Below are 24,936 nucleotides of genomic sequence, written 5' to 3' on the forward strand. Positions count from 1 at the left end.
AGGGCTTGGCTGTCACTTTCCTCTCCCGTATCCGTACATTGCTCCCTTGGCTAGTGGCCGATGCGACCTCGGCTGCTTGGCGAGCCTCTCTAAAATAAATGTAGGCGGCCTTTAGTGCCATTGGCCACGCGTCGGCTCTCGCGGGAATGTCCGTCAGCTGCACCTCAATAGGCGGAATGAGATTTCGTCCGTACATCAGGAAAAATGGCGAGAACCCTGTTGCCGCGTGCGGGGCCACCCTGTACGCCGCCAAGACCGTTGGAATGTGGAGGTCCCAGTCGCTGTGGTTTTCGTCCACCCCTTGGGACAGCATAGCCGCGATGGTGCGGTTCAGCCGCTCCACCATCCCATTGGTCTGGGGATGATACGGAGATGTTCGAACCTTTTTAGTGCACAGGATAGAGCAGACGTCCTATAATAGCTGTGAGGAGAAATTCCTGCCTTGATCCGTGAGCAACCGCTCCGGTGCTCCCTTATGAAGAACATAGCCCCCCACGAAGGCATCAGTGATGGTCTGTGCCGTTTGGTCCCGGAGGGCCCACGCCATGTGTTGTGTATTACATAATAATACGCTTCAAGGCTGTGCTGAGTCTATAGCTATCACAGCGATTAATATTATTTGAATTCTTCTCAATTTCAATTGATTCTCTAATTAATCTTGGCCAGTAATAATTAGTTCTGCATAACACTTCAACGTTATCAACATCAATTAAATGTCCTTGTTGGCAAGCATGCTCTGCCACTGCTGACAGCTGTGTTTGGGAGAATTTAATGTTAATTTGGTGTTCTTTAAGTCTTACGCTAATGCTACGTCCCGTCTGTCCAATATAACACTTACCGCATAAGCAATTAATCCGATATACACCTTCAGTAATTCATCTTTAGTACAGGACACTAGTTTTTTTTTATTTTGTGTACCGTACCAAATATCACTTTACTGGTTTGCTTTTGCAAAACAGGGGCTAATTTGTCAGTAACTCCCGAGATGTATGGTATTTTTATTGTTTTGATAATCTCATCACTTTCAGTAGTATTGTTGTTCGATCTTGATTTGGCATTCAATGCTCTGTTAATTTGAGCATTATTGTAGCCATTCAGTCTTAGTGCTTCTTTAACATGTTTAATCTCTTTCCCTAAACTTTCACCATCTGACACGGTCTTTGCCTGATGTATGAGTGTCTTGATGAGAGAGGATTTCTGTGCTGGGTGATGATGCAAATCTGCATTCAGATAGGCATCTGTGTGTGTTCCCTTTCGGTAGACGCTGTTTAAGCCAATCAATACTATAACACAACAATCGGCTGATGATATATTTAATTTAAATACAACTAAGCAACTTAATAAATTCTCCAGTCCCAAATAATAACGAACAATTTAAAAAGCAAAACTGTAATGAACTTAACTAACACTGATTTAACCAGTGACATGATTTCTGTCCTTTCTAAAGGCCTTAACGTTGCTGTTGCCCCACGCACAATTCCAATAGATGAGATCATTGCCGAAGTGGAATCAGCGGTAAGACATCTTCCACAGAACGAGGCAGAGAAGATTAGACACGAGGTTTCCAAAATAATTGAGAATAGTAAAATACCTCAAATAAATATTAGCTTTCGTGAAGCAAAAGCCTTAAGAGAGCTTAGATTAAATAAATAAATTCGAATTCTGGCAGCTGATAAAGGCTGCACTACTGTAGTGATGTCCCGATCAGATTATGATAATGCAATTAAAAATTTACTGGAGGAAGATACATTTATTAAAATTAACCGAGATCCAACCAATACTTTAGAACGCAAGACTTCTGCAATCATTGCAAATTCATTAATCCCCAAGACTGAGCAATACCAAATTAAGCCACGGGCCTCAAAACCACAAAGATTATATGGGACTACCAAAAATCCATAAAATCGGTATCCCATTACGACCCATAGTAAGTATAATAGGCTCTGTCACATATAACTTAGCAAAATATGTAACTAAACAAATACAGCCCTACATCGGAAGGACATCTTAATTTATAAGAAATTCAGAACATCTTGTGAATGTGATAAAATTTCGATTTAAAGCTTTCGTGACTGCAAGGATTCATCTTCTTTGGTTCTTTCGGTAAAGTCACGTAGAATGAGAATAAAATAATAAATTTATAAACGCTGTCCTCCAGACAGTCTCGTCCCTTCACCTGATGAAGGCCGCTTGTGTAGTGGCCGAAACGTCGTGAGAATATTATTGTGTTATGTTATTTTATCAATTTATTATTTTATTCTCATTCTACGTGACTTTACCAAAAGAACCAAAGAAAATGTGATTAAAGATATTAAACTTAACCCTATTGATATTCTGGTAAGTTTTGATGTAATTTCTCTGTTCACTAAGGTTCCAGTTCACTTAAATTACTTGATACACTGGTAACGAAGATAGAAGATATTCCAAAACTAGCCAACCATTGTCTAAATAACACATTTCTTGTGGAGAGGTGACTTCTTTAGACCATGTGACCGCCCAGCGGCCCCCGTCCACCGGGGGCCGCTGGGCGGTCACACCCCACGTAGAGCCGGGATGGAAGGTCACCTTGCCGACGGGTTTTTATCCAGAAGCCCCTAATGGGATCAAGCTTCATAGTTTCCTGCGGCCGGGAAATTGGGCGACCTACCCCCGAGGCTGACGTGCACCGCGGCGCCGTGACCTGATATTAAAATTGCATGGTCACGGCAGGGGCTGTTTAGCTACTGCGAGTGGAACCACACACACACGAACACGAGTCAGCGGGCGGATAGCGGGAAGAAGGGAAAGCGGACGTCCAAGGAACCACCGCGGTGGTGACGTCACCAGAGTAGGATCCGAGCATCAAAAGGGTGGGAAAATCCTGGCCTCTGATTGGACAGGAGGCCCAGGGGGGGTAAAACAACGGAATGCCTTTGTTATATGCAGGATTAAAATGAGGTAGATTTCAGGTAGTGAGAGAGAGAGTTCTTCAAGACATCGAGAGCAGCGGGGTGTTGGAGTCAGCCGTTCGAGTCGTCCGTGTGACGAGCTGTCAGTGGGGGGAGGCTCATGGGTGGAGACTTAAATGGTCCATGGGGTTTGCAGAACCGATAACCTTTTTTTTCCAGGGAGGTGGGGGAGGGGGTAATGGAAGGGATGTCAGGGGAAGGATTCCCACCAAAAGGAGGGGGAGTGGGACGATGACAGGGGAAGGGGTTGGAGTAAGCGAGGAGATATGAGAGAGAACGGGCGGGAAGAGGGGAGATCTTGGTGGGAACGAGATTGAGAAGGCTGGGGACGAGTGTGGACTGAAGGAATGAATAAAAGACGAACCCCCTGCAACCTTGTGTCGGCTCTCCTTGACAATAAATGCTACACAGTGGCAGTGGGGGGGGTGCAAAATACCGATTTATTACTAATAAACCCCAATGATCCGATCGAAATTTAGGGATTTCGATCGGATCATTGGGGGGGAACGTGCCACCCCCCCCCCCCCACCACTGTCGTTAAAACCCGCCACCACCCGACACCGCCAACTAGTAGGATTGTCACGTAAACAGAACGTGGCCAATTCGTCACTAGTACAGCACACTGGTGTGTAGGAGAGCCAAGCCACAATATTTACAATCTGAGTATCACGTTTCGGCAGTAATTACAACTAGCTTCGGTATAGACATGTATTGTGTACACACAATGCACACACACAGTGTACCCACAAGGTGTACGCATACCATGTACATACACAGCGTAAACACACAGTGTACACACAGTGTACACGCAGTCTACACACACACACAATGTATACACACACAGTCTACACACTCACTATACACACAATATAAACACATTCTACACACTATACACACAATGTATACACACAGTGTACACAGACTATACACAATATATGCACACAATGTACACGCACAGTCTACACACACACAATGCATACAAACACAGTATACACACACAGTATATACACGCAGAGTCTACACACACACAATGTATACACAGTCTACACACTATACACACACAAAGTATATACACACAATACAGTGAGGGAAAACGTATTTGATCCCCTGCTGATTTTGTACGTTTTTCCCACTGACAAATAAATGATCAGTCTATAATTTTAATGGTAGGTTTATTTTAACAGTGAGAGACGGAATAACAACAAAAAATCCAGAAAAACGCATGTCAAAAATGTTATAAATTGATTTGCATTTTAATGAGGGAAATAAGTATTTGACCCCTCTGCAAAACATGACTTAGTACTTGGTGGCAAAACCCTTGTTGGCAATCACAGAGGTCAGGCTTTCTTTTAGTTGGCCAACATGTTTGGACACATCTCAGGAGGGAATTTGTCCCACTCCTCTTTGCAGATCTTCTCCAAGTCATTAAGGTTTCGAGGCTGACGTTTAGCAACTCGAACCTTCAGCTCCCTCCACAGATTTTCTATGGGATTAAGGTCTGGAGACTGGCTAGGCCACTCCAGGACCTTAATGTGCTTCTTCTTGAGCCACTCCTTTGTTGCCTTGGCCGTGTGTTTTGAGTCATTGTCATGCTGGAATACCCATCCACGACCCATTTTCAATGCCCTGGCTGAGGGAAGGAGGTTCTCACCCACGATTTGACGGTACATGGCCCCGTCCATCGTCCCTTTGATGTTTCCACCTCCATGTTTGACGGTGGGGATGGTGTTCTTGGGGTCATAGGCAGCATTCCTCCTCCAAAAAGACCCGAAATGGTTGATCAAATCATTCCAATGATTGCTAAGCAATTTCGGGTTTTAATTGATTGTTCACGCTTACGGTGGCTTTCAGACCGCATCCATTATTTTCATCTCCCCCTCCTCTTTTCCGAACATAGATGGACTCGTCCATCTGAACAAACTGCCAAATCGCTCTGCGTGGTGCTAACGTAAAAAAACCGCCACTTTTTCAAATTTTCTTGCTGTGGTTTTCACACCTGATGATGATTGCTTGTGTTGCAGTCGAAACGTCGTAAGAATTTTATTGTTTTATATTTTTATTAATTAATTGTTTCCTTTCTACGTGACTTTACCGAAAGAACCAATAATATGAATCCCTGCAGTCACGAAAGCTTTAAATAAAAATGTAAATAAAATAATAAAAATAAAACAATAAAAATAAATAAAAATGTAATTTATTCAGTTACACCGCACTAATTGTGGGAGGAGAGAGTGCATCCCACAAGTGACGTCATGTCCCCTGCTGCCGCGTGACGTCACGAGAAACCAGGAAGCTGCCGCTCCCGCGCCCGCTTGGAGGTGAGAAGTTCAAGTCGTGGTGGTTGTCATTGTGGTTGTTGTCATGGTTGTTGTTTTTGTTGTTGTCATGGTTGTTGTTGTTTACCCAGGTAGAGCATCGCTCCTTCTCTCTGGTAAGGATATCAATTTAGTAGCAGCGAGTATGGAATCAATGTCCAGGTTGGAACATTACAACACGGGGCCTAGCCTCCTGCCCTCGCCTGATTGCATTTGCTTGAATTCTCTGCTTAAGTTAAATTTGTCTTCACCTGGCTCGCTACTTGGAAACTTTTTTTTATTAAAATTAAATCCACCTTTTTTACCTCACCATGCCAAGCTCACTTGAGCTGCTACACCGCTCTTTTTCAGAAGCGACCTGCCCACAACAAAGTGGCTTATCAACGTGTGGAAATGTCTGTCGGTCAAAAACTCTAAACGCGTGGTGATGTTGACTCTAAATGTGCAGGGAAAAACCGGAGGATCCGGAGAAAAATCCATGCGACCACGGGGAGAGAAACACGCAATCTCCAAATATACATCCATGATACAGGTTTGTTTGGGTTAGATCGCGTAAATATATAAATGTGTCGTTACCACCTGACACAGCCGATTAGTAAGGTTTGTCACGTAAACAGAACGTGGCCAATTCGTCACTAGTACAGCACACCCGTTGTGTTAGAGATTCAAAGCCACACCATTGACAATCTGAGTATGACGTTTAGCCAGTAATTACAACCAGCTTCATCAGGCGACAGCCAAATGTGCCTTGGCTCTGTGGGAATATAAATCGGGTCGCTGGGTTTATAGCGCAGCACGCTAAACATTGTACTACCGCTCCCCACTCACGCACAAACATTATCGTAAGTATAGTATTTATTCAGTACTATCTAAGTTGCCCTGCTTCGCACAGGTCTCAGTAATCAAACACTAAGAGTAATGTCCTACCATGCTGGCTTTATTATAATTATTTAAATTCTTACAATGAAGTCGGTAAATGTGTATTCTTTTCACGGACTTGTTTGTTTCATAATGAGGACAGATTTTAAATTCGTTACCCTTGGAGAGCTTCAGGATAGACACAGTTGGATGTTTTGCAATCTGGTGGGTTTAATCGAATGAAGCTTAAATTTTGGCATACATGTCGACAGCAAATTGGTGGAAGAGCTCTTTGCATCTCAAGAGGAGATTGAAGCTGCCATTTCACACCATGAAGGCAAAGAAGTCCACGGTGGAATTCTTCTTTTGTGTTGACAAGCCTGTTGCTGGGTCAGTTTGGCGAAGTAGGAAATTGTAGCCATCAACTTGCCAGAAAATCAGTGGACATTGAAGAGCATCATAGAATCGGTGTGTTTCATTTCTGTGTAGGGTATTGTTCTTCAGTTGCAAGACGATGCTTCGAGTGTCATGTTGATTTGAAGCTTTCGTGACTGCAGGTATAAAATAAAATAAATCACGACGTTTCGGGCACAACACAAGCGTCCATTATCAGGTGGGAAAGCATGGTCTGCTGCTTAGGCAGACTGGTGTAAAGGGTTTGAAATAGGTGTAGCTCAAGGGTCATAAAGAAGTGGCCGGGGCTAGTGATGTTAATGTGAGAAATTAGCATGTAACTGTAAGATAGAAGAGCGGCCTCCTAGACGAGGGCACGGAAGTGGCTATGTTAAAAGTGAGGGATTAGCATGATGTTAATGTGAGAAATTAGAGGGCACGGAAGTGGCTATGTTAATGTGAGAGATTAGCATGTTGCTAATGTGAGAAATGAGCATGTAACTGTACAAAAGAAGGCGAAGAAGATGGCCTCCTCGACCTGGGAGTGCAACCCAACGGGTGTAATCCAAAGGGCCTGTGAGCATGAGAGTGCAATCTAAAGGCATGAGAGTGCAATGCAACGGACATGTGAGCATGATAGAGCTAAAAGAGAGGCATAGAGAGAGAGACAGAGAGTCTAAATAACAGCTGACATAGGCAGGATGGATGGAAACATCACAGTCAGTTAAGACTTTACCTGGTTAATAACATCCTTCCAATGATTGCTCGGTTTGTACCCATCCTTTCGGTTGAAGTGGTGTCTGTATTAACCAGGTAAAGTCTTAACTGACAGTGTTTCCAACCAACCTGCCTATGTCAGCTGTTATTTCGACTCTCTCTCTACCTCTCTTAGATCTCACATGCTCGCATGTCCGTTGCATTGCACTCTCATGCCTTTGGATTTCACTCTCATACTCACAGGCCCTTTGGATTACAGCCATTGGGTTGCACTCCCTTGTCGAGGAGGCCGCTCTTCTTCTTTTCTACAGTTACATGCTAATTTCTCACATGAACATCATGCTAATCTCTTACATTAACATAGCCACTTCTGTGACCTCAAATTTCTCACATTGACATCATGCTAATCCCTCACATTAACATAGCCACTTCCGTGCCCTCGTCGAGGAGGCCGCTCTCCTAGCTTACAGTTACATGCTAAATTCTCACATTAACATCACTAGCCCCGGCCACTTCTTTATGACCCTTGAGCTACACCCATTTCAAACCTTTTAAAACAGTCTGCCTCAGCAGCAGACCATGCTTTCCCACCTGATGATGGACGCTTGTGTTGCGCCCGACACGTCGTGATTTATTTTATACCTACGTGACTTTACCGAAAGAAACAAAGAGTATGAGTGTCATATTGTTCAGCAGTCAAAATGACAGCAACTTCAAATGTTGTGAGTGCATTTAAGCGGCACTCTTGCTGACCATGTGGAGTTTAGTCAACAGGAATGACAGCATTGCACTCTGAAGTCATCTCCATGGCACACTTCATACTGTGAACATAAAGAGTTTTCCTTATTTTGTATGTCTTGCAATAGGACTTACATCTTGGTGTTGATGACATTGTTGCAATGCTGGTGAGCCTGTCTAGTATTGTCAGACATGCAAGTAGATATGTGGTAATGTAGGTAGAGCATTAGGTAGTGACAGCAGACTGCCAATGCGATTATGTACCTGGCCCTGCACTTTAAATGTGGGCATTTAGCCAGATGTTGGGATGAGTTGGTTCGTGCCAAAATATGTAATTTGGAAGCATGAGTTCTATCTTCTATTGTTTTTTAGAAATGGCTTGCATAGGTAGTGTTGGCAGGTATCAATACATGAATAGTCTAGAGACGGTCATTAATTTTAGGCAGCTGAACCATGGTACAGTTGCAGCATAGCCCTTGAGGGTCTCCTTTCCATGTCATTGCATGGCAGCAGCTGCAAGAAGTAGACATGGAACCAATGGCAACTAATGGATCAGAAGTGTGCATGAAGTGAGGAATTTAGGGAAAATAAAAACTTTTCATTTTGGCTGCAGGGTAGGCACCTGGTTGCAGCCATTGTAGTGCTGTTTGCAAGCTGCCTTGCTTGTTGGTGGCCTGGAGTTTGATTAGCTGTGGTAGCAGCCATTTGTACTGTGTTTTCTGTGTAGCTCATTGCTGTTGAGTTGCATTCGCTGTATGTGCAGGCAAAGCAGCACTTGTACAAATGGCATCAATTATTGTAGTCGGCTTTGGTGAAGAGACGCGCACGTTTTCCGCGAGGAACAGAATAGGTGGAGGTAAACGTTAATAAGCAGAAAAAAGAGTAAATAGTGAGTGTGTGAATGCCATATGAAGATTGTTGATTAAATGAAAGTTGAATGTGTAATTTTTGTTGGAATGTGAAGACAGCCGCAAAGGAACGAAGTTTAAGGCTGAAAGTTGTTGGAGGGAGTAATTGTTTGTAGTGCTTGATGTGAGTATTAATAGTATGTGTGTTGTGGTGTGTGTATATATGTAGTGAGTCCAACTGAGTTGCAGACGTTCCTTTTGGAGGCAACACATTTATTTGTAACACCGTAACACAAAGGGGTAACTGCCCCTTTACCAGATACAACCTTGGGTGGTGACCACCCAACCAACTACTCTATACAGCGGAGCTACTGCCTCGAAGGGTCGGACCCTCACTCGGGTCTCTGACCACGTGGGCCCTCGTAGGATGAAGAGCTTCCAGCTTGAGATGCAGAGCTTCCAGCTTGTAGAACGAAGAGACCCCGGTCCCCCTCAGGGACCCGCTTTATATCCCTCTACTGTCAGATCCGCTCCGCCCTCGGCCCCACCCGCCTACTTGAACATTCTCGTTCCCTCTCGACCCCTCTCAAGAGCTCTCCCTGGACACGTGATTACCCACTAGTCGCTCCATCTGGGGCCCCCTGTGGACATTCCGGATCACGTGTCTCGGGGGTCAACCAGAGTGCCATGGCCCGGGGCAACCCTGCCCCTGGGCTGACACCCCTTCCCCCTCAGGGGAGCCCCCACCACACACTGTGCGTGGTGCCCGCACTATCCCAGTGCTCGCCAAGCCCCACTCGGGCTGGAATTACACACAGCCACCCACACGGTGCTGTCCACGATGTAGGAACATCGAACGGCACGACCCTTCCGGGCCGGCACCATCCAGTGACATCCCAGATGTCACTACACATATAATTATTTTAATGTGAGCGTGTGTATGTGCATGTTTTTTATTCCTTACCAGGCGATGTGGACTTGATGTATTTAGTCGTAGCTGTTGTATAGCGTCTCTGTTGTGTAGAAGGACAAGCGGATTTAGAAAGGAACGAACGAATGAAGCTGTGATTCTTCTTGGACACCGATATTACTCCTCTGTGGATGCAGAATATGAACTTATTTAAATGACCGTCTGTACTGGCTTCCGCATGCTCAAGCAGCATCTTTTAGTCCAGATATTAGGGGCTAAACAGGCATGGCATTAGCTAGAGAAGAGATTTAAGTATGTGGAGGTGATCGGACCTGCCTTTAACTGGTACCAGGAGTGTCAAGATCGGCCTCTGTGGAGGAGTCCCATGAGGTATGCTGCAGAGCAGTTGGAGGTATTTGCTCTGCAACAACAATGAGGTCGGATGAGCGATGCTCACATGAATGGGTGGAACGGTGGGTTCCTAAAACCCAGTAAGACCATGGGGAGCACAGCTGGTGCATCTGTCAAGTCATTCCTTGACACCTGGACCATTCCCATGACCTGTTGACAAGTGATCCACACTTACATGGCCTTAAATTTCACCTATCATGGCATGAGCACTGTGATGAATGGTTGCTGTTTTGTTTATATAATCTGTTAATGATCCATGTGAAATGTATGTATGTAATAGTGTGTCTATGTGACGCGCGGTTGCGCAGTTATATCACTGCTTTATGAACTCAATTAGAGTTTGATTATCGCCGACAGCAAACATGAATGATAAGTGAAAGCTGAACTTTATTGTGGGCCTCTGCAATGTTGATTGTTCAATTAATTACATGGTGAAGTGAGGAAGCATGAATACTGAGCAGAAGAAGGCGGCCAGCATGGTTCTGAACACACCACCATCTTTTTACCATGCCAGTGTGTGACACTGTCAAGTTTGTATTTGCTGTAAAGTATATTAACTCGATTGAACACGGAGGTTAAATCAAAAAAAATTTTTTTTCCTCTGGAACTTTTAAAGAATGCAAATAGGAAAATAACAGCGCATATGCAGCTAAAGTTACATCTGTTTATCCGAGCATTCAAAAAATCTGAGATTGGCTTCACACCTCTAAGTTAAAATTGAACATTTACGCATTTCTGCATAACACATTATTTTCAACACACTTTGCTTTGTTAGCTGAATTTAGCTCTTCTAATTATTGCTTTTGTAGCCAGACAGCCGAAATTGTGTGCTTTAAGTTTTGGGTTAACATTAATTTTGAAAATACTAGGGCTTCCAGACATATTCATGACCATTTGCCCTCTCATTGTGTGCCTTAACAGCCAGTGTGATGAATTGAATTGGGGAATCTTTTAACTATATCATGGATTTATGAATAAGTATATACGTGTAAGTCTTGTGTATAATATGCATTCCTCTGTGCCTCGATACTGACGTAGATGGTGTGGATATATTTTTTTCTGTCTGCAGCTGGCACTTCCTCTGCAAAATTGTTTTGATGGAGCAATGGGACTCAGTGCAGCTCGGTACAAAAATGCAACAATGCGACCAGTATGCAAACACAACGGATCGTACTGGAAATTTGACACAGCACCAAAGAACTCACGCAGGAGAGAAACCCTTCAAATGCACTGTCTGTGAGAAGGCATTTGCATGGTCATCATTTCTTAAGATCCACCAGAGAATACACACAGGAGAGAAACCCTTCAAGTGCACTGTGTGTGAGAAGGCATTTGCACAGTCATCAGCTCTTCAGAGCCACCAGAGAACTCACACAGGAGAGAAACCATTCAAGTGCACTGTGTGTGGGAAGTCCTTTCCACAGTCACCACATCTTATAACACACCAGAGAACACACACAGGAGAGAAACCCTTCAAGTGCAGTGTGTGTGGGAATGCATTTTCAGATTCATCTACTCTTAAAACACACCAGAGAACTCACACAGGAGAGAAACCATTCAAGTGCACTGTGTGTGGGAAGGCGTTTACACAGTCATCAAATCTTAAAACACACCAGAGAACACACAGTCATCAGAAGAAGGAGTGGCATCTGAAATCGGCTTGTGAACGTAAAAGTGCTGCAACGAGCCTATCCCTCATCAAACAAGAACCAGAAGCAAATCCCAGCTTGGATACTTTTAAAGGAATCAAGGTGAAATATGAAGAAGTGAATTTGAAATTTGAAAAAGTGATAGTGAAGAGCGAAAAAGTGAAAGTTAAATGTGAAGATGAAGATTCAACTCCAAAATCTGACTTTCACATCGATGGAGGCAACGTGAAGCAAGAGGATAATTCTGACTTTGATCCAGAGCGAGGCAACTCCCAGCAGTTTGTGGAAGTGGAGGTGTGGCTGGACTTCTTAGACAATGCAAGTCAAATGGAGACCCGGTAGATGTGTAAGCTTGAGACAATGATACTCCAATAGATTTACCTTTTGTCACAGGCCTTTAATGAAAAGAACGTGAAGGTGAAACTCTATTCCTAGGTTCAACCTGCAGGGTAAGAGAGGCCAGAGTTTGTGAAACTGTGGGTTGGGTAGATCTATAACCAGGAGTGAGAGCCAATAAGCTCCCAAGCTTTAACATGTTATAATAATGTTTGCATTCATAAGGTGCTTAATTCCCTCTAACTCGGTGTTTTGTATCAAATCTTATCACAAATGCTTGAAGAGCCACCCCCAGGTAGCAGCTGCCTCTGGCACAAGGTGACCCTGCATGTGGGCATCAATCTAGTAGGGGGCGATAATTAACGTGTAATCTTCGTTGTGTAATTTTTGGATGTTTGGAATTACCCAAATCTTGACCATGACATCAAACATGCAATGACCTATGCGTTTTGAATGACACAATAGTATGTTTTACATCCACTGTTCAGCAGAATGTGCAAATTTTGGTTAATGTTCCTGGAGTAGCCAGGGGTGCCTGTCGAATTTGAACCTTGAACCTCTGCAATAAAAAGAGAATGCGCTACCACTTGGCTTCCCTCAATCTGAGTGTCGGCATGCCAGCCTAAATGTTTCTAACTGGCGCAGATGTTCCATTTAGAGGGGTCTACATTTCGCATGCTTGTAGAAGGGAGGGCATGACTGGCCGAGAAGACCCAAGCTTCATGCGGAGCGACAGACCAGGTAGCTTCCACTCAGCATTGCGCAGCTGATGAAAAGAATGCCGCCCGACTGATTCAGACCACCCACACACAGTGTACGCACATACTCAGTGCAGACATGTATTGTACACACAGTGTATACACAATGTTCACGTGGTTGAGCTCACGCACTCAAGAGAGGGAGCAATGTAAAAGGAATCTAAATAAACTACAACTCTAACCCCGCTGACTCGCTCTGTGACGTCACAACTCCGCATTACTTCATCGGTGTGAGACGCGGGGACGACGTGTACCCCGATTAGTGACGTAATGTCACATATACTTAGTTCTTTCGGTAAAGTCACGTTGAAGGGAAACAATAAAATAATAACATATAAAACAATAAAAATTCTCACGACGTTTCGACCATAACACAATCGGTCGTCATCAGGTGTGTCGGTTTGCATAAATTTATTTTTAAACGGTGTATTTATGTATTCAAATAAATATTTAAATAAATAGATAAATACGGACCAACACCCCTGAAGACGACCGTTTGTGTTATGGTCGAAACGTGAGAATTTTTATTGTTTTATATATTTTATTATTTTGTTGTTTCCCTTCAACGTGACTTTACCGAAAGAACTAAGAATATGAATTACTGCAGTCACGAAAGCTTTAAATCAAAATGTAATGTCACATGTCACCCCCAATCTCTCCGCGCTCTTTAGCGTGACGTCACGTCTTCGTCACTGCTTATTTCCGTTCCAGTAAAATCCTTATTTGGGTAAAGCTACACCCAGTCTTCAGCAGCCACGCCGCATTACTCGACATAGGCTCGTCTCATTAACATAATTTATTCAATTTTGATTTAAAGCTTTCGTGACTGCAGTGATTCATATTCTTGGTTCTTTCGGTAAAGTCACGTTGAAGGGAAACAAAATAAAATATATAAAACAAAATTCTCACGACGTTTCGACTGTAACACAGTCATCATCAGGTGTGAAAACCAACGGCAAGAAACTTTTAAATGAAGTGGTGTTTATTTATTTATTTTTAAACGTTAGCACCACGAATAGCGATTTGACAGTATGTTTAGAAGGAAGAGTCCATCTATGTTCGGAAAGGAGGAGGGGGGAGACGATAAATTAATGTATGCTGTCTGAAAGCCACCGTAAGCGTGAACAGTCAATTAAGACCTGAAATGGTTTATCAAATCCTTCCAATGATTGCTAAGCTAGAATCATCTTCTCGGTTGAAATTGTCTCTGTGTTTGTATATGTGGATAGCCTCATGAACGAATCTCTCATGGTAGCCAGATGGCTTGCAAAGAACCTCTGTCTTGGAGAAGTCAACGTCATTTGAGCCTACTGAATAATAACAGTGATCTGCCACGGCCGAGGTGTTGGTCCTACCATGTTTAAGGTCTGCTTTGTGTTCACGAATGCGGTCCGAGACATGTCGTTTGGTTTCTCCAATGTAACTACTACCACAGAGGCAACTTAGTTTGTAGACACCAGGGTACTGTATGTCCGGAATCACATCTTTTACAGACGGAACCAGATCACGGATTTTATGTAATGTGTTGAAACGGACCTGGATCTTGTGTTTATTCAAGATTTTGGAGATCTTTTTTGTGATCCCCGCAATGTAGGGTAAAGTGATGTTTTTTAAAGGCTCCTCAAGACACCTTAAGGACTAAACACTGAGGTACCCCCCCTGGTGAGACACTGCTTACCCAATACATACTTCACTTGGAATGGAACTTTCTACAAACAAACTGAGGGCACCCCAATGGGCTCCCCCCTCTCACGGGTTATAGCCAACATTTTCAAGGAGAAATTTGAGACTGACGCCATCCAGACTGCCACTCTGCGCCGAACCTTATGGAAGAGGTACGTGGATGACACTTTCGTCATCTGGCCACATGGCCGGCCTGCTCTAGACCAATTCTTCGACCACATCAATTCCATACACCCAGCCATCAGATTTACCATGGAAGTCGAAAAAGATGGCAAGCTACCTTTTTTGGATGTCCTAATAAAAAAGAGACCTGATGGGTCAATGAGCCACTCTGTCTACAGGAAAGCTACCCATACGGATGCTTATCTGAAACCGGGATTCCCACCACCATCCATCACAGAAGAATTCTCTCATCAAGACTCTGCACCATAGAGCCCAATGCATATCCGACCAGGAACACATAGGCAGTGAACTCAAGCACGTACACCAAGCTCTTAAGGCTAATGGTTACTCCGACTATACAATCCGCAAAGCTATCACTCAAACCATGAAGGACCCTCTTGAGGAGCCTTTAAAGACCATCACTTTACCCTACATTGCGGGGATTACAAAAAAGATGTCCAAAGTCTTGAATAAACACAAGATCCAGGTCCGTTTCAACACATTACATAAAATCCTTGATCTGGTTCCGTCTGTAAAATATGTGATTCCGGACATACAGTACCCTGGTGTCTACAAACTAAGTTACCTCTGTGGTAGTAGTTACATTGGAGGAACCAAACGACATGTCTCGGACCGCATTCGTGAACACAAAGCAGACCTTAAACACGGTAGGACTAACACCTCGGCCGTGGCAGATCATTGTTATTATTCAGTAGGCTCAAATGACATTGACTTATCCAAGACAGAGGTTCTTTGCAAGCCATCTGGCTACCATGAGAGATTCGTTCATGAGGCTATCCACATATACAAACACAGAGACAATTTCAACCGAGAAGATGGATTCTGGCTTAGCAATCATTGGAAGTATTTGATAAACCATTTCGGGTCTTAATTGATTGTTCACGCTTACGGTGGCTTTCAGACAGCATACATTAATTTTTCGTCTCCCCCCTCCTCTTTTCCGAACGTGGATGGACTCTTCCTTCTAAACAAACTGTCAAATCGCTATCCGTAGTGCTAACGTTTAAAAATAAATAAATACAAACCGCCAATTCATTTAAAAGTTTCTTGCCGTTGATTTTCACACCTGATGATGACTGTTACAGTCGAAACGTCGTGAGAATTTTATTGTTTTATATATATTTTATTATTTTATTGTTTCCCTTCGGCGTGACTTTACCGAAAGAACCAAGAAAAATGAAACATATTTTATTATTTTAAAATATATCTTATATATGTTTTGTTATTTTTTGTTTTCCTTCAACGTGACTTTACCGAAAGAACCAAGAATATAATTTATTCAGTTACACAGCCGTTCATGGGGGGGGATCCTGTTGTTCCCCGCAATTGACGTCATGTCACCTCCTGCGGCGTGACGTCACGAGATACCAGGAGGGCGCCGCTCTTTGCGCGCGCACTGAGATCCGAGGTGAGAAGTTCACATCGTGGTGGTTGTTGTTGTGGTGGTTGTTGTTGTTTACCGAGGTAGAGCCTCGCTCCTTCTCTCTCGTAGGGACATCAATTGAGTAGCAGCGAGTATGGAATCGATGTCCAGGTTGGAACATTACAACGCGGGGCCAAGCCATGCGAGGCCTTGCCTCCTGCCCTCGCCTGATCGCATTTGCTTTTATTCTCTGCTAAAGTTTAATTTGTCTTCACCTGGCTCGCTACTTTGAACCACATTTAAAAAAAAATATTTCTACCCTTTTTATTTTACCAGGCAGAGCCCACTGAGCTCTTTTTAAGAAGCGACCTGCCCACAACAAAGTGGCTTATCAACGTGTGGAAATGTACGTGGTGATGTTGACTCTAAATGTGCAGGGAAAAACCGGAGGATCCGGAGGAAAGTCCACGGGGAGAGAGACACGCAAACTCCTGATTTACATCCATAATACAGGTTTGTTTGGGTTAGATCGCGTAAATATATAAACGTCGTTAAATCCGCCACCACCCGACATGGCGAACTAGTAAGGGTTGTCACGTTAACAGAACGTGCCAATTTGTTACTGTACAGCACACCAGTTGTGTATTGGAGAGCCAAGCCACAACATTTACAATCTGAGTACGACGTTTCGCCAGTAATTACAACTAGCTTCATCAGGCGACAGCCGAATGTGTGTATTTTGTCACGGTTTTTTGGTTATACAATCGTAGGGCTTCTTTGCTTCAAAATGAGGACAGCTTTTAGATTCGTTACCCTTAGAGAGCTTCAGGATAGACAATGTGGGGTGTTTTGCCATCTGGTGGGTTTAATCGAATGAAGCTTAAATTTTGCCAGAAAATCAGTGGACATTGAAGAGCATAATGGGGTCGCTGTGTTTCAATTCTGTGTCGGGTATTATTCCTCAGTTATAAGACGATGCCTCAAGTGACATGTTATTCAGCAGTCGGAATGAAAGCGACTTAAGATGTTGATGACATTTCTCTAATGCTGGTGATCTTGTCTAGTATTGTCAGACATGCAAGTAGATCTGTGGTAATGTAGGTGGGTCATTAGGTAGTGGAAGCAGACTTCCAATGCGATTACGTACCTGGCCCTGCACTTTAAATGTGGGTGTGTACCCAGATGTTGGGATGAGTTGGTTGGTGCCAAAACATGTAATTTGGAAGCATGAGTTATATCTTTTATTGTTTCAGAAATGGCTTGCATAGGTGTAGTGTTGCCAGGTATCAATACATGAATAGGCTCGGGATGGTCATTAATTGTAGGCAGCTAAACCATGGTACAGTTGCAGCATAGCCCTGGAGGGTCTCCTTTCCATGTCATTGCATGGCAGCAGCTGCAAGAAGTAGACATGGAACCAATGGCAACTAATGGATCAGAAGTGTGCATGAAGTGAGGAATGTATGGAAAATAATAATTTTCCTTTTGACTGCAGGTTAGGAACCTGGTTGCAGCCATTGTAGTGATGTTAGAAAGCTGCCTTGATTGGTGGTGTACTGGAGTTTGATTAGCTGTGGCAGGAGCCATTTGTGCTGTGTTAGTTTTCTGTGTAGCTTATTGCTGTTGAGATGCATTCGCTATAGGTGTGGGCATAGCACGGGTCACATGTTGTCTTGCTTATTGCTGTACTGGAGTTTAATAAGCTGGAGATGCAGTCATCGCAGCACTGGCAGTATGCTGTCTTTCCTTTTGGTGTTCAAGAGTGTCCTTATTAATAGGTGCAGCCATCACAGCACTAGCAGCATGCTGTCATGCTTCTAAGTGTTCAGGAGATTCATTATGAATAGCTGTTGCCATCGCAGCACTTGTACGAATGGCATCTATTATTGGTGAAGAGTAGCGCACGTTTTCCGTAAAGAACATAGGTGGTGGTAAAAGTTAGTAAGCAGAAAAAAGAGTAAATAGTGATTGTGTGAGTGAATGCTCTGGTGAGATTGTTAATAAAATGATAGTTGAATGTGTAATCATTTCATCATGGAACCATCTTTGCCATTACTAAAATATGAGAATAGGTTTTCCCCTTTTTTCTGGCAACAAAACAGGTGTTCAGATGTTAAAACACCAAACTGAAATCTTTTACGAGGAATCATGTCTGCATTAACCACAATACTTGTGGTCAGAATGCAAACAAAAAACGTACTTTGATAATATATGCATTGTCTTTGAAACTGATTGGTCCACAATAGGCAGCTTTCTTTTGAGCCTAGTCTCAAAATCGTTTTGAGACTAGCCATATAAATAAATTGCATTCATTACGGTTACAATGATATGCTAATCGATGCCTGGTTATAGTTAACGGATCGTTCCCTGCTGGTCAACCATGTTACATCTGCTGATAATCTGGTAATGGCTACTCAATGAGATGAAGTTAGGGAATCTTGTTTTGTGCCTGGATAATTCCATCATGAAATGGGGCCTTGTATATGTTCCACAAATAAATCACCTGTCTGGGAATTTCATGTCATAAAACATTGCACCTGCTCAACTCTCCGTGAATAATTAGGCAGTTCTACAAGTGGTGGAGGTGCTCCAATACCTGGTTAATGTGTTCAGGGCCAGCTTTGTTTTGGCAGCCAAAGTCACTTCAAATTATATTCTTGGTTCTTTCGGTAAAGTCACGTAGAATTTAAATAAAATAATGAAATAAAATAATAAAATTCTCACGACGTTTCGGTCACAACACAAGTGGCCTTCTTCAGGTGAAGAAACAGGTCAATCAAGAAAACAGAACTTGAATGAAACGCTGTCAAGCAAGGACCGCGTCTTTTGAAACTGTGTGGGCGGAGTTGAATTAGCATGTTACATGCATGTTACATCTGTGGGCGGAGTTGAATTAGCATGTTACATGCATGTTACATGCTAATTCAACTCCACCCACACAGTTTGAAAAGACGCGGTCCTTGCTTGACAGCGTTTCATTCAAGTTCTGTCTTCTTGATAGACCTGTTTCTTCACCTGAAGAAGGCCACTTGTGTTGTGGCCGAAACGTCGTGATAATTGTATTATTTTATTTCCATTCTACGTGACTTTACCGAAAGAACCAAGAAGATGAATATTGTTTCCCTTCTACGTGACTTTACCGAAAACCAAGAATATGAATCCTTGCAATCACGAAAGCTTTAAATCATATTCTTAGTTTTTTCGGTAAAGTCACGTTGAAGAGAAACAACAAAAATAACAAAATATATATAAAACAATAAAAAATTATCACGACGTGATAATTTTTAAATCACTTCAAATTCGTCGAGCAGCATTCTTTCATTAGACTGTGTAACACTGTGGAAGCCGCCTGCACTTTTGCTTCATACAAACCTGTGAGTGTCCATCGCCAAGGTCTCGTCCGTCTGAGACCATCCCTCTCCCTTCTATACTAGCATCGCACCCGCCCCTCACCCTTCGTCCTGCGGATGGTGGGCGCACAGGATGGCACTATGTAGCCATTTCAGGCTGGGCCCGACCGGGTTACGTGGGTCACTCCGCCACAAGGCGCTTGTTGGCGAACTCAACCTCCGGGCCTGGCTCCTGGGGTGATATCAATCTATATATATAAGTCAAAAGTTGTGTGTGGGTTTGTGGCGGGGTTTGTGTATGGGTTTGTGGCGGTGTTTGTGTGTGGTCGCGCACTTGGCTCTCCAACAGTGGGCTTTACGTTAAAAAAAAATAGCCAGGTACCACGCCGTTAGCCCCGCGTTGAGCAAGCGCTATTCCTTTTTCACACCCGTCAACTTTAAATTAGTTTAATTAGCGAATTAGTGCTATTTTTGTGCGCTTTGCTTTTATTCATGACGCGTGTACGACCATACCAACTCACACGCCTTTGGTGGGGGGGGATGGCCCAAGCCAAGTCGCACACCTTCGGTGGGAGTGAGGGGGACATTTTTTTTCGTGTTAAAATCCTATAAAAATACACTAAACCCTCAGGTAAATTCTTCACTGTCTCATGTCGATGCGTGTAGTTATTACTACTTTACAGTCGGTAGATGCTACCACTATAGGCCGTAGACATTACTGCAGAGCGGCCTGGGGGGGAGGAGTCAGAGGTAATAGCCCAGCCCCAGCCTGCCAAGGTGCCACCTCGGCAGGCTGGACAATCTAGGCGAGGCCGGAGGCTCTGCACGTGACTAGACCTCGCCACGCCACTCTGTCAGGTGAGTACTTTGTGCTATAGAGTCGATAAATACTGCTATAGAGTCAGCAAGTACTACTGTAGTGATAGCAGAGTGGAGAGTTTCCCATACCTCGGTAGTGTGCTTATGACCGGCTCCAATTTAACAGCAGAGATCTCACTCCGAATCAGTCGAGCGGCAATATCTTTTCATCGGTTGCGTAACGCTGTGTGGAAGCTACCTGGTCTGTCGCTCCGCACTAAGCTTAAGGTCTTCTCGGCCACGGTCATTCTCTCCCTTCTCTACGCTTGCGAAACGTGGACCCCCCTAATGGAACATCTTCGCCGGTTAGAAACATTTAGGCTGGCCTGCCTACGATCCATCCTGGGATTAACCAGACTGGATTGTGTGAGGAGCTCACAAATCCTTGAAAGATCTGGGCAAGGTCCCATCGGTGAGCTCCTCCGGCGGGCAAGGCTGCGTTGGCTGGATCATGTAGCCCGCATGCCCAGCCACCGCATGCCGAAACAGCTTTTGTTCGGCCGGATCGAGGGGGCTAAACGGGCGCGGCACGGGCTAGAGAAGAGATGGAGTGATGTGGTACAGGAGGACGTGGAGCTGAGTGGACTTGCCGATGACTGGTACAAGCGGTGTCAAGATCGGCCTCTGTGGAGGAGGCTCGTGAAGGACGCTACTGGGCAGTTGGAGGTAGTCGCCCTCCAACAACAACGGAGGGCGGAGGAGCGACGCTCACAACAACGAGCGGTGCGCCGGGTGGCTAAGGCACAGCAGGTTGACACAGTAGGGGGCACAGGTCGTGCATCAGCCAGTCATCTCGGTCATCTCAATCATTCGACCCGTGGCACCTGGGTCTGCCCCGTGATCTCCTGCCAGCGGGCGTTCAACACTTCACGTGGCCTCAAGGTGCACATGGCCTGGCACAAGCGTGGTGATGTCACCGCCACTTAGTGGCGAATGGCGGTTGTTGTTGATGTGGGGAGCGGTGGCGCAGTTATGTTACTGTGTTATGAACTCAACAATTATAGTTTGATTATCTCCGACAGCAAACATGATTTATAAGTGAAAGCTAAACTTTATTGTGGGCCTCTGCTATTTTGATTGATCCTCAGTTATTTACATGGTGAAGTGAGGAAGCATGAATACTGAGCAGATGAAGGCAGCCAGGCATGGTTCTGGACACACCACCTTTTTACCATGCCAGTGTGTGACAGTGTAAAGTTTGTTTTTTCTGTAAAGTATATTAACTCGATTGAACACGGAGGTTAAATCAAAACGATATATTTTTTTTCCTCTGGAACTTTTTAAAGAATTGAAACAGGAAAATAACAGCACATGCAGCTGAAGTTACATCTGTTCCTCAGAGCATTCAAACAAATCTGAGCCTGGCTTCACACCTCTAAGTTGCAATTGCACATCAATTTATGCATTTCTGCATTACACACATAGTATTATTTTCAACACACTTTGCTGTGTTAGCTGAATTTAGCTTTTCTAAATATTGTTTTGTAGCCAGACAGCCGAAATTGTGTGCTTTAAGTTTTGGGTTAACATTAATTTTGAAGATACTAGGGCTTCCAGACATATGACCATTTGCCCTCTCATTGTGTGCCTTAACAGCCAGTGTGATGAATTGGGGAATCTTTTTAACTATATCATGAATACATGAATAAGTATAGACGTGTAAGTCATGTGTGACTAAGTATATATGCATTCCTCTGTGCCTCGATACTGACATAGATGGTGTGGATATTTTTTTTCTGTCTGCAGCTGACGCTTCCTCTGACGCTTCCTCTGCAAAATTGATCTCATGGAGCAAAGGCGCTCGGCACAGCTCGGTACAAAAAGAAAACAATGTGACCAGAATTTGAACACAACGGATCGTACTGGAAATGTGACACAGTACCAGGGAACTCAGACACGAGAGAAAACTTTCAAGTGCACTGTGTGCGAGAAGGCGTTTGCACGGTCATCACATCTTCAAAGACACCAGAGAGCACACACCGGAGAGAACCCCTTCAAGTGCAGTATGTGTGGGAAGGCATTTTCATGTTCATTTACTCTTAAACAACACCAGATAACACACACTGGAGAAAAACCATTCAAGTGCACTGTGTGTGAGAAGGCATTTACACGGTCATCAAATCTTCAGAGCCACCAGAGAACTCACACAGGAGAGAAACCATTCAAATGCACTTTATGCGGGAAGGCGTTTACACGGTCATCAGTTCTTCAGAGCCACCAGAGAACTCACACAGGAGAGAAACCCTTCAAATGCACTGTCTGTGAGAAGGCATTTGCATGGTCATCATTTCTTCAGATCCACCAGAGAACTCACACAGGAGAGAAACCCTTCAAGTGCACTGTGTGTGAAAAGGCATTTGCACAGTCATCAGCTCTTCAGACCCACCAGAGAACACACACAGGGGAGAAACCCTTCAAGTGCAGTTTGTGTGGGAAGGCATTTTCATCTTTATTTATTCTTAAACAACACCAGAGAACACATACAGGAGAGAAACCCTTCAAGTGCAGTGTGTGTGGGAAGGCATTTTCAGTTTCATCTAGTCTTAAACAACACCAGAGAACACATACAGGAGAGAAACCCTTCAAGTGCAGTGTGTGTGGGAATGCATTTTCATCTTCATCTACTTTTAAACAACACCAGAGAACACATACAGGAGAGAAACCCTTCAAGTGCAGTGTTTGTGGGAATGCATTTTCAGATTCATCTTCTCTTAAAAAACACCAGAGAACACACACAGGAGATAAACCCTTCGAGTGCAGTGTGTGTAGGAATGCATTTTCAGATTCATCTACTCTTAAAACACACCAGAGAACACATAGTCATCAGAAGGAGTTGAGTCTGAAATCGGCTTGTGAAAGTGCTGCAATGAGCCCATCCCTCATGAAACAAGAACCAGAAGCAAATCCTAGCTTGGACACTTTTAAAGGAATCAAGGTGAAATGTGAAGAGGTGAATTTGAAATTTGAAGAGGTGATAGTGAAGAGTGAAAAAGTGAAGGTTAAATGTGAAGATGAAGATTCAACTCCAAAATCTGACCTTCACATCGATGGAAGTAACGTGAAGCAGGAGGAGAATTCTGACTCTGATGCAGAGCGAGGCAACTCCCAGCAGTTTGTGGAAGTGGAGGTGTGGCTGGACTTCTTAGACAATACAAAGTCAAATGGAGACCAGGCAGATGTGCAAGCTTGAGGCACATGCCTTTCATGAAAAGAATGTGAAGTTGAACACTCAATTCCTAGGTTCAACCTGCAGAGTAAGAGCGGCCAGTATTTGTGGACCTGTGGGTTGGGTAGATCTCTAACCAGGAGCAAGAGCCAATAAGCTCCCAAGCATTCACTATGTTATAATAATATTTACATTTATATGGTGCTTGCTTCATTGCCTCAGTTACTCGGAGTTTTGTATAATATCTCATCACACACTCGAAGGGCGTCTCCAAGTGGCAGCTGCCCCTGTGTGGCATAAGGTGGCCCTGCATCAGCCTGCATGTGGGCATGAGTCTGTCAGTAGGGGGCGATGATTGATCTGTTATCTCAGTTGTGTAACACTGGTCTACAATTTTTTTAGACGGCCTCTGCTTGAGAGATGAAATGTGCTGTTTATTATGGAGTTTTACGTGCTGATTCAAATGACAAAACAACTTATTGGCTACGGTTCCCAGGATATAGTTTTTACATTATACGTCTATGTATATTGTGTTGATTGTAGAGTTTTACTCATAAATTGTAAACCTGGGTCTTTTCATGTATTTATGGTTGCTTTATATGATCACATGCCACTTGTCTTGTTCATGTGACACTTAAAAAATCTGTAAAAAGGATATATGACTCTAATTATGAAACAACGCAAAACTATTATGTGTATAAAAGTACATAGTTTATTCTTCATTCAGTGTCTACTTGGCACTTCTTGGCTTGTCCCTTGTATTCATTAAATGGAGCATCTCTTGTCACTGTCCAGCAATAGTCTGCAAGCATTAATGGGCTCCATTTGCCCTGATACCGTTTCTCTATTGTTCCAATGTCCTTGTGAAATCGCTCGCCATTCTCATCGCTCACTGCTCCGCAATTTGGTGGGATAAAATCTAGATGAGTGCAAAAAATGTATCTTTAGTGACATGTTGCAACCAAGGATGTATGCCTTGAGGTTTTCTGCCAACTCCCTGTAGATGTCTGCCTTGTTTTTTCCGAGAATGTGTTGCCACTAACTGGAAGGCTTTTCATGCCTCTTTTCCTTGCCAAACAGTGCACTGTCAAATGCATCATCTCGAAGAAGTTCACGAATCTGAGGACCAACAAAGACACTTTCCTTTATCTTAGCTTCACTTAACCTTGGAAATTTTCCACGGAGGTACATGAAAGCTGCTTGCGTTTTATCCATGGCTTAGACAAAGTTCTTCATCAAATCCAGTTTGATGTGTACGGGTGGTAACAAAATCTTCCTTGATTCAACAAGTGTTGGATGCTGAACACTTCATCCCAGGCTCCAATGTAGTGGGAATCTCTCGCATGACTATGCCATTCACAGAGAAAACAGCAGTACTTTGTGTATCCAGTCTGTAGACCAAACAAGAGAGCAACAACCTTCAAATCGCCACAAAGCTGCCACTGATGTTGG

The 24,936-nt window shown here is 43.7% G+C and overlaps 2 protein-coding genes across 3 annotated transcripts in view; both read left to right on the forward strand.

Moving 5' to 3' along the window:
* Positions 1-13,062, forward strand: part of LOC142906828 (uncharacterized) — a 76,825-nt gene extending 63,763 nt beyond the window's left edge. The window contains exon 3 of the transcript XR_012930518.1: positions 11,208-13,062. The gene's annotated coding sequence lies outside the window, so the exon portion shown is untranslated. The remainder of the gene's footprint in view (positions 1-11,207) is intronic.
* A 2,942-nt stretch (positions 13,063-16,004) lies between these two features.
* LOC142906839 (uncharacterized) lies at positions 16,005-24,276 on the forward strand. Of its 2 annotated transcripts, XM_076055484.1 has the most exons (3): positions 16,005-16,155; positions 16,548-16,623; positions 22,065-24,276. In XM_076055484.1, exon 3 carries the CDS (start codon positions 22,105-22,107, stop codon positions 23,506-23,508), a length of 1,404 nt encoding a protein of 467 aa, XP_075911599.1. In that variant the 5' UTR covers positions 16,005-16,155; positions 16,548-16,623; positions 22,065-22,104; the 3' UTR covers positions 23,509-24,276. The 2 variants fall into 2 exon arrangements, with proteins under 2 accessions (XP_075911599.1, XP_075911598.1); XM_076055483.1 differs by lacking the exon at positions 16,548-16,623 and having other exon boundaries at positions 16,054-16,155.
* Positions 24,277-24,936: the final 660 nt, after the last annotated feature.

This window comes from Petromyzon marinus, chromosome 71 (assembly GCF_048934315.1).
Source record: "Petromyzon marinus isolate PM22_M1 ecotype Great Lakes invasive population chromosome 71, UKy_Petmar_22M1.pri1.0, whole genome shotgun sequence".
Lineage (NCBI taxonomy): Eukaryota > Metazoa > Chordata > Hyperoartia > Petromyzontiformes > Petromyzontidae > Petromyzon > Petromyzon marinus.

Bases quoted from the DNA above. Each gene is read 5' to 3' on its own strand.
- LOC142906839 (XM_076055484.1), top strand. From the start codon at position 22,105: ATGGAGCAAAGGCGCTCGGCACAGCTCGGTACAAAAAGAAAACAATGT.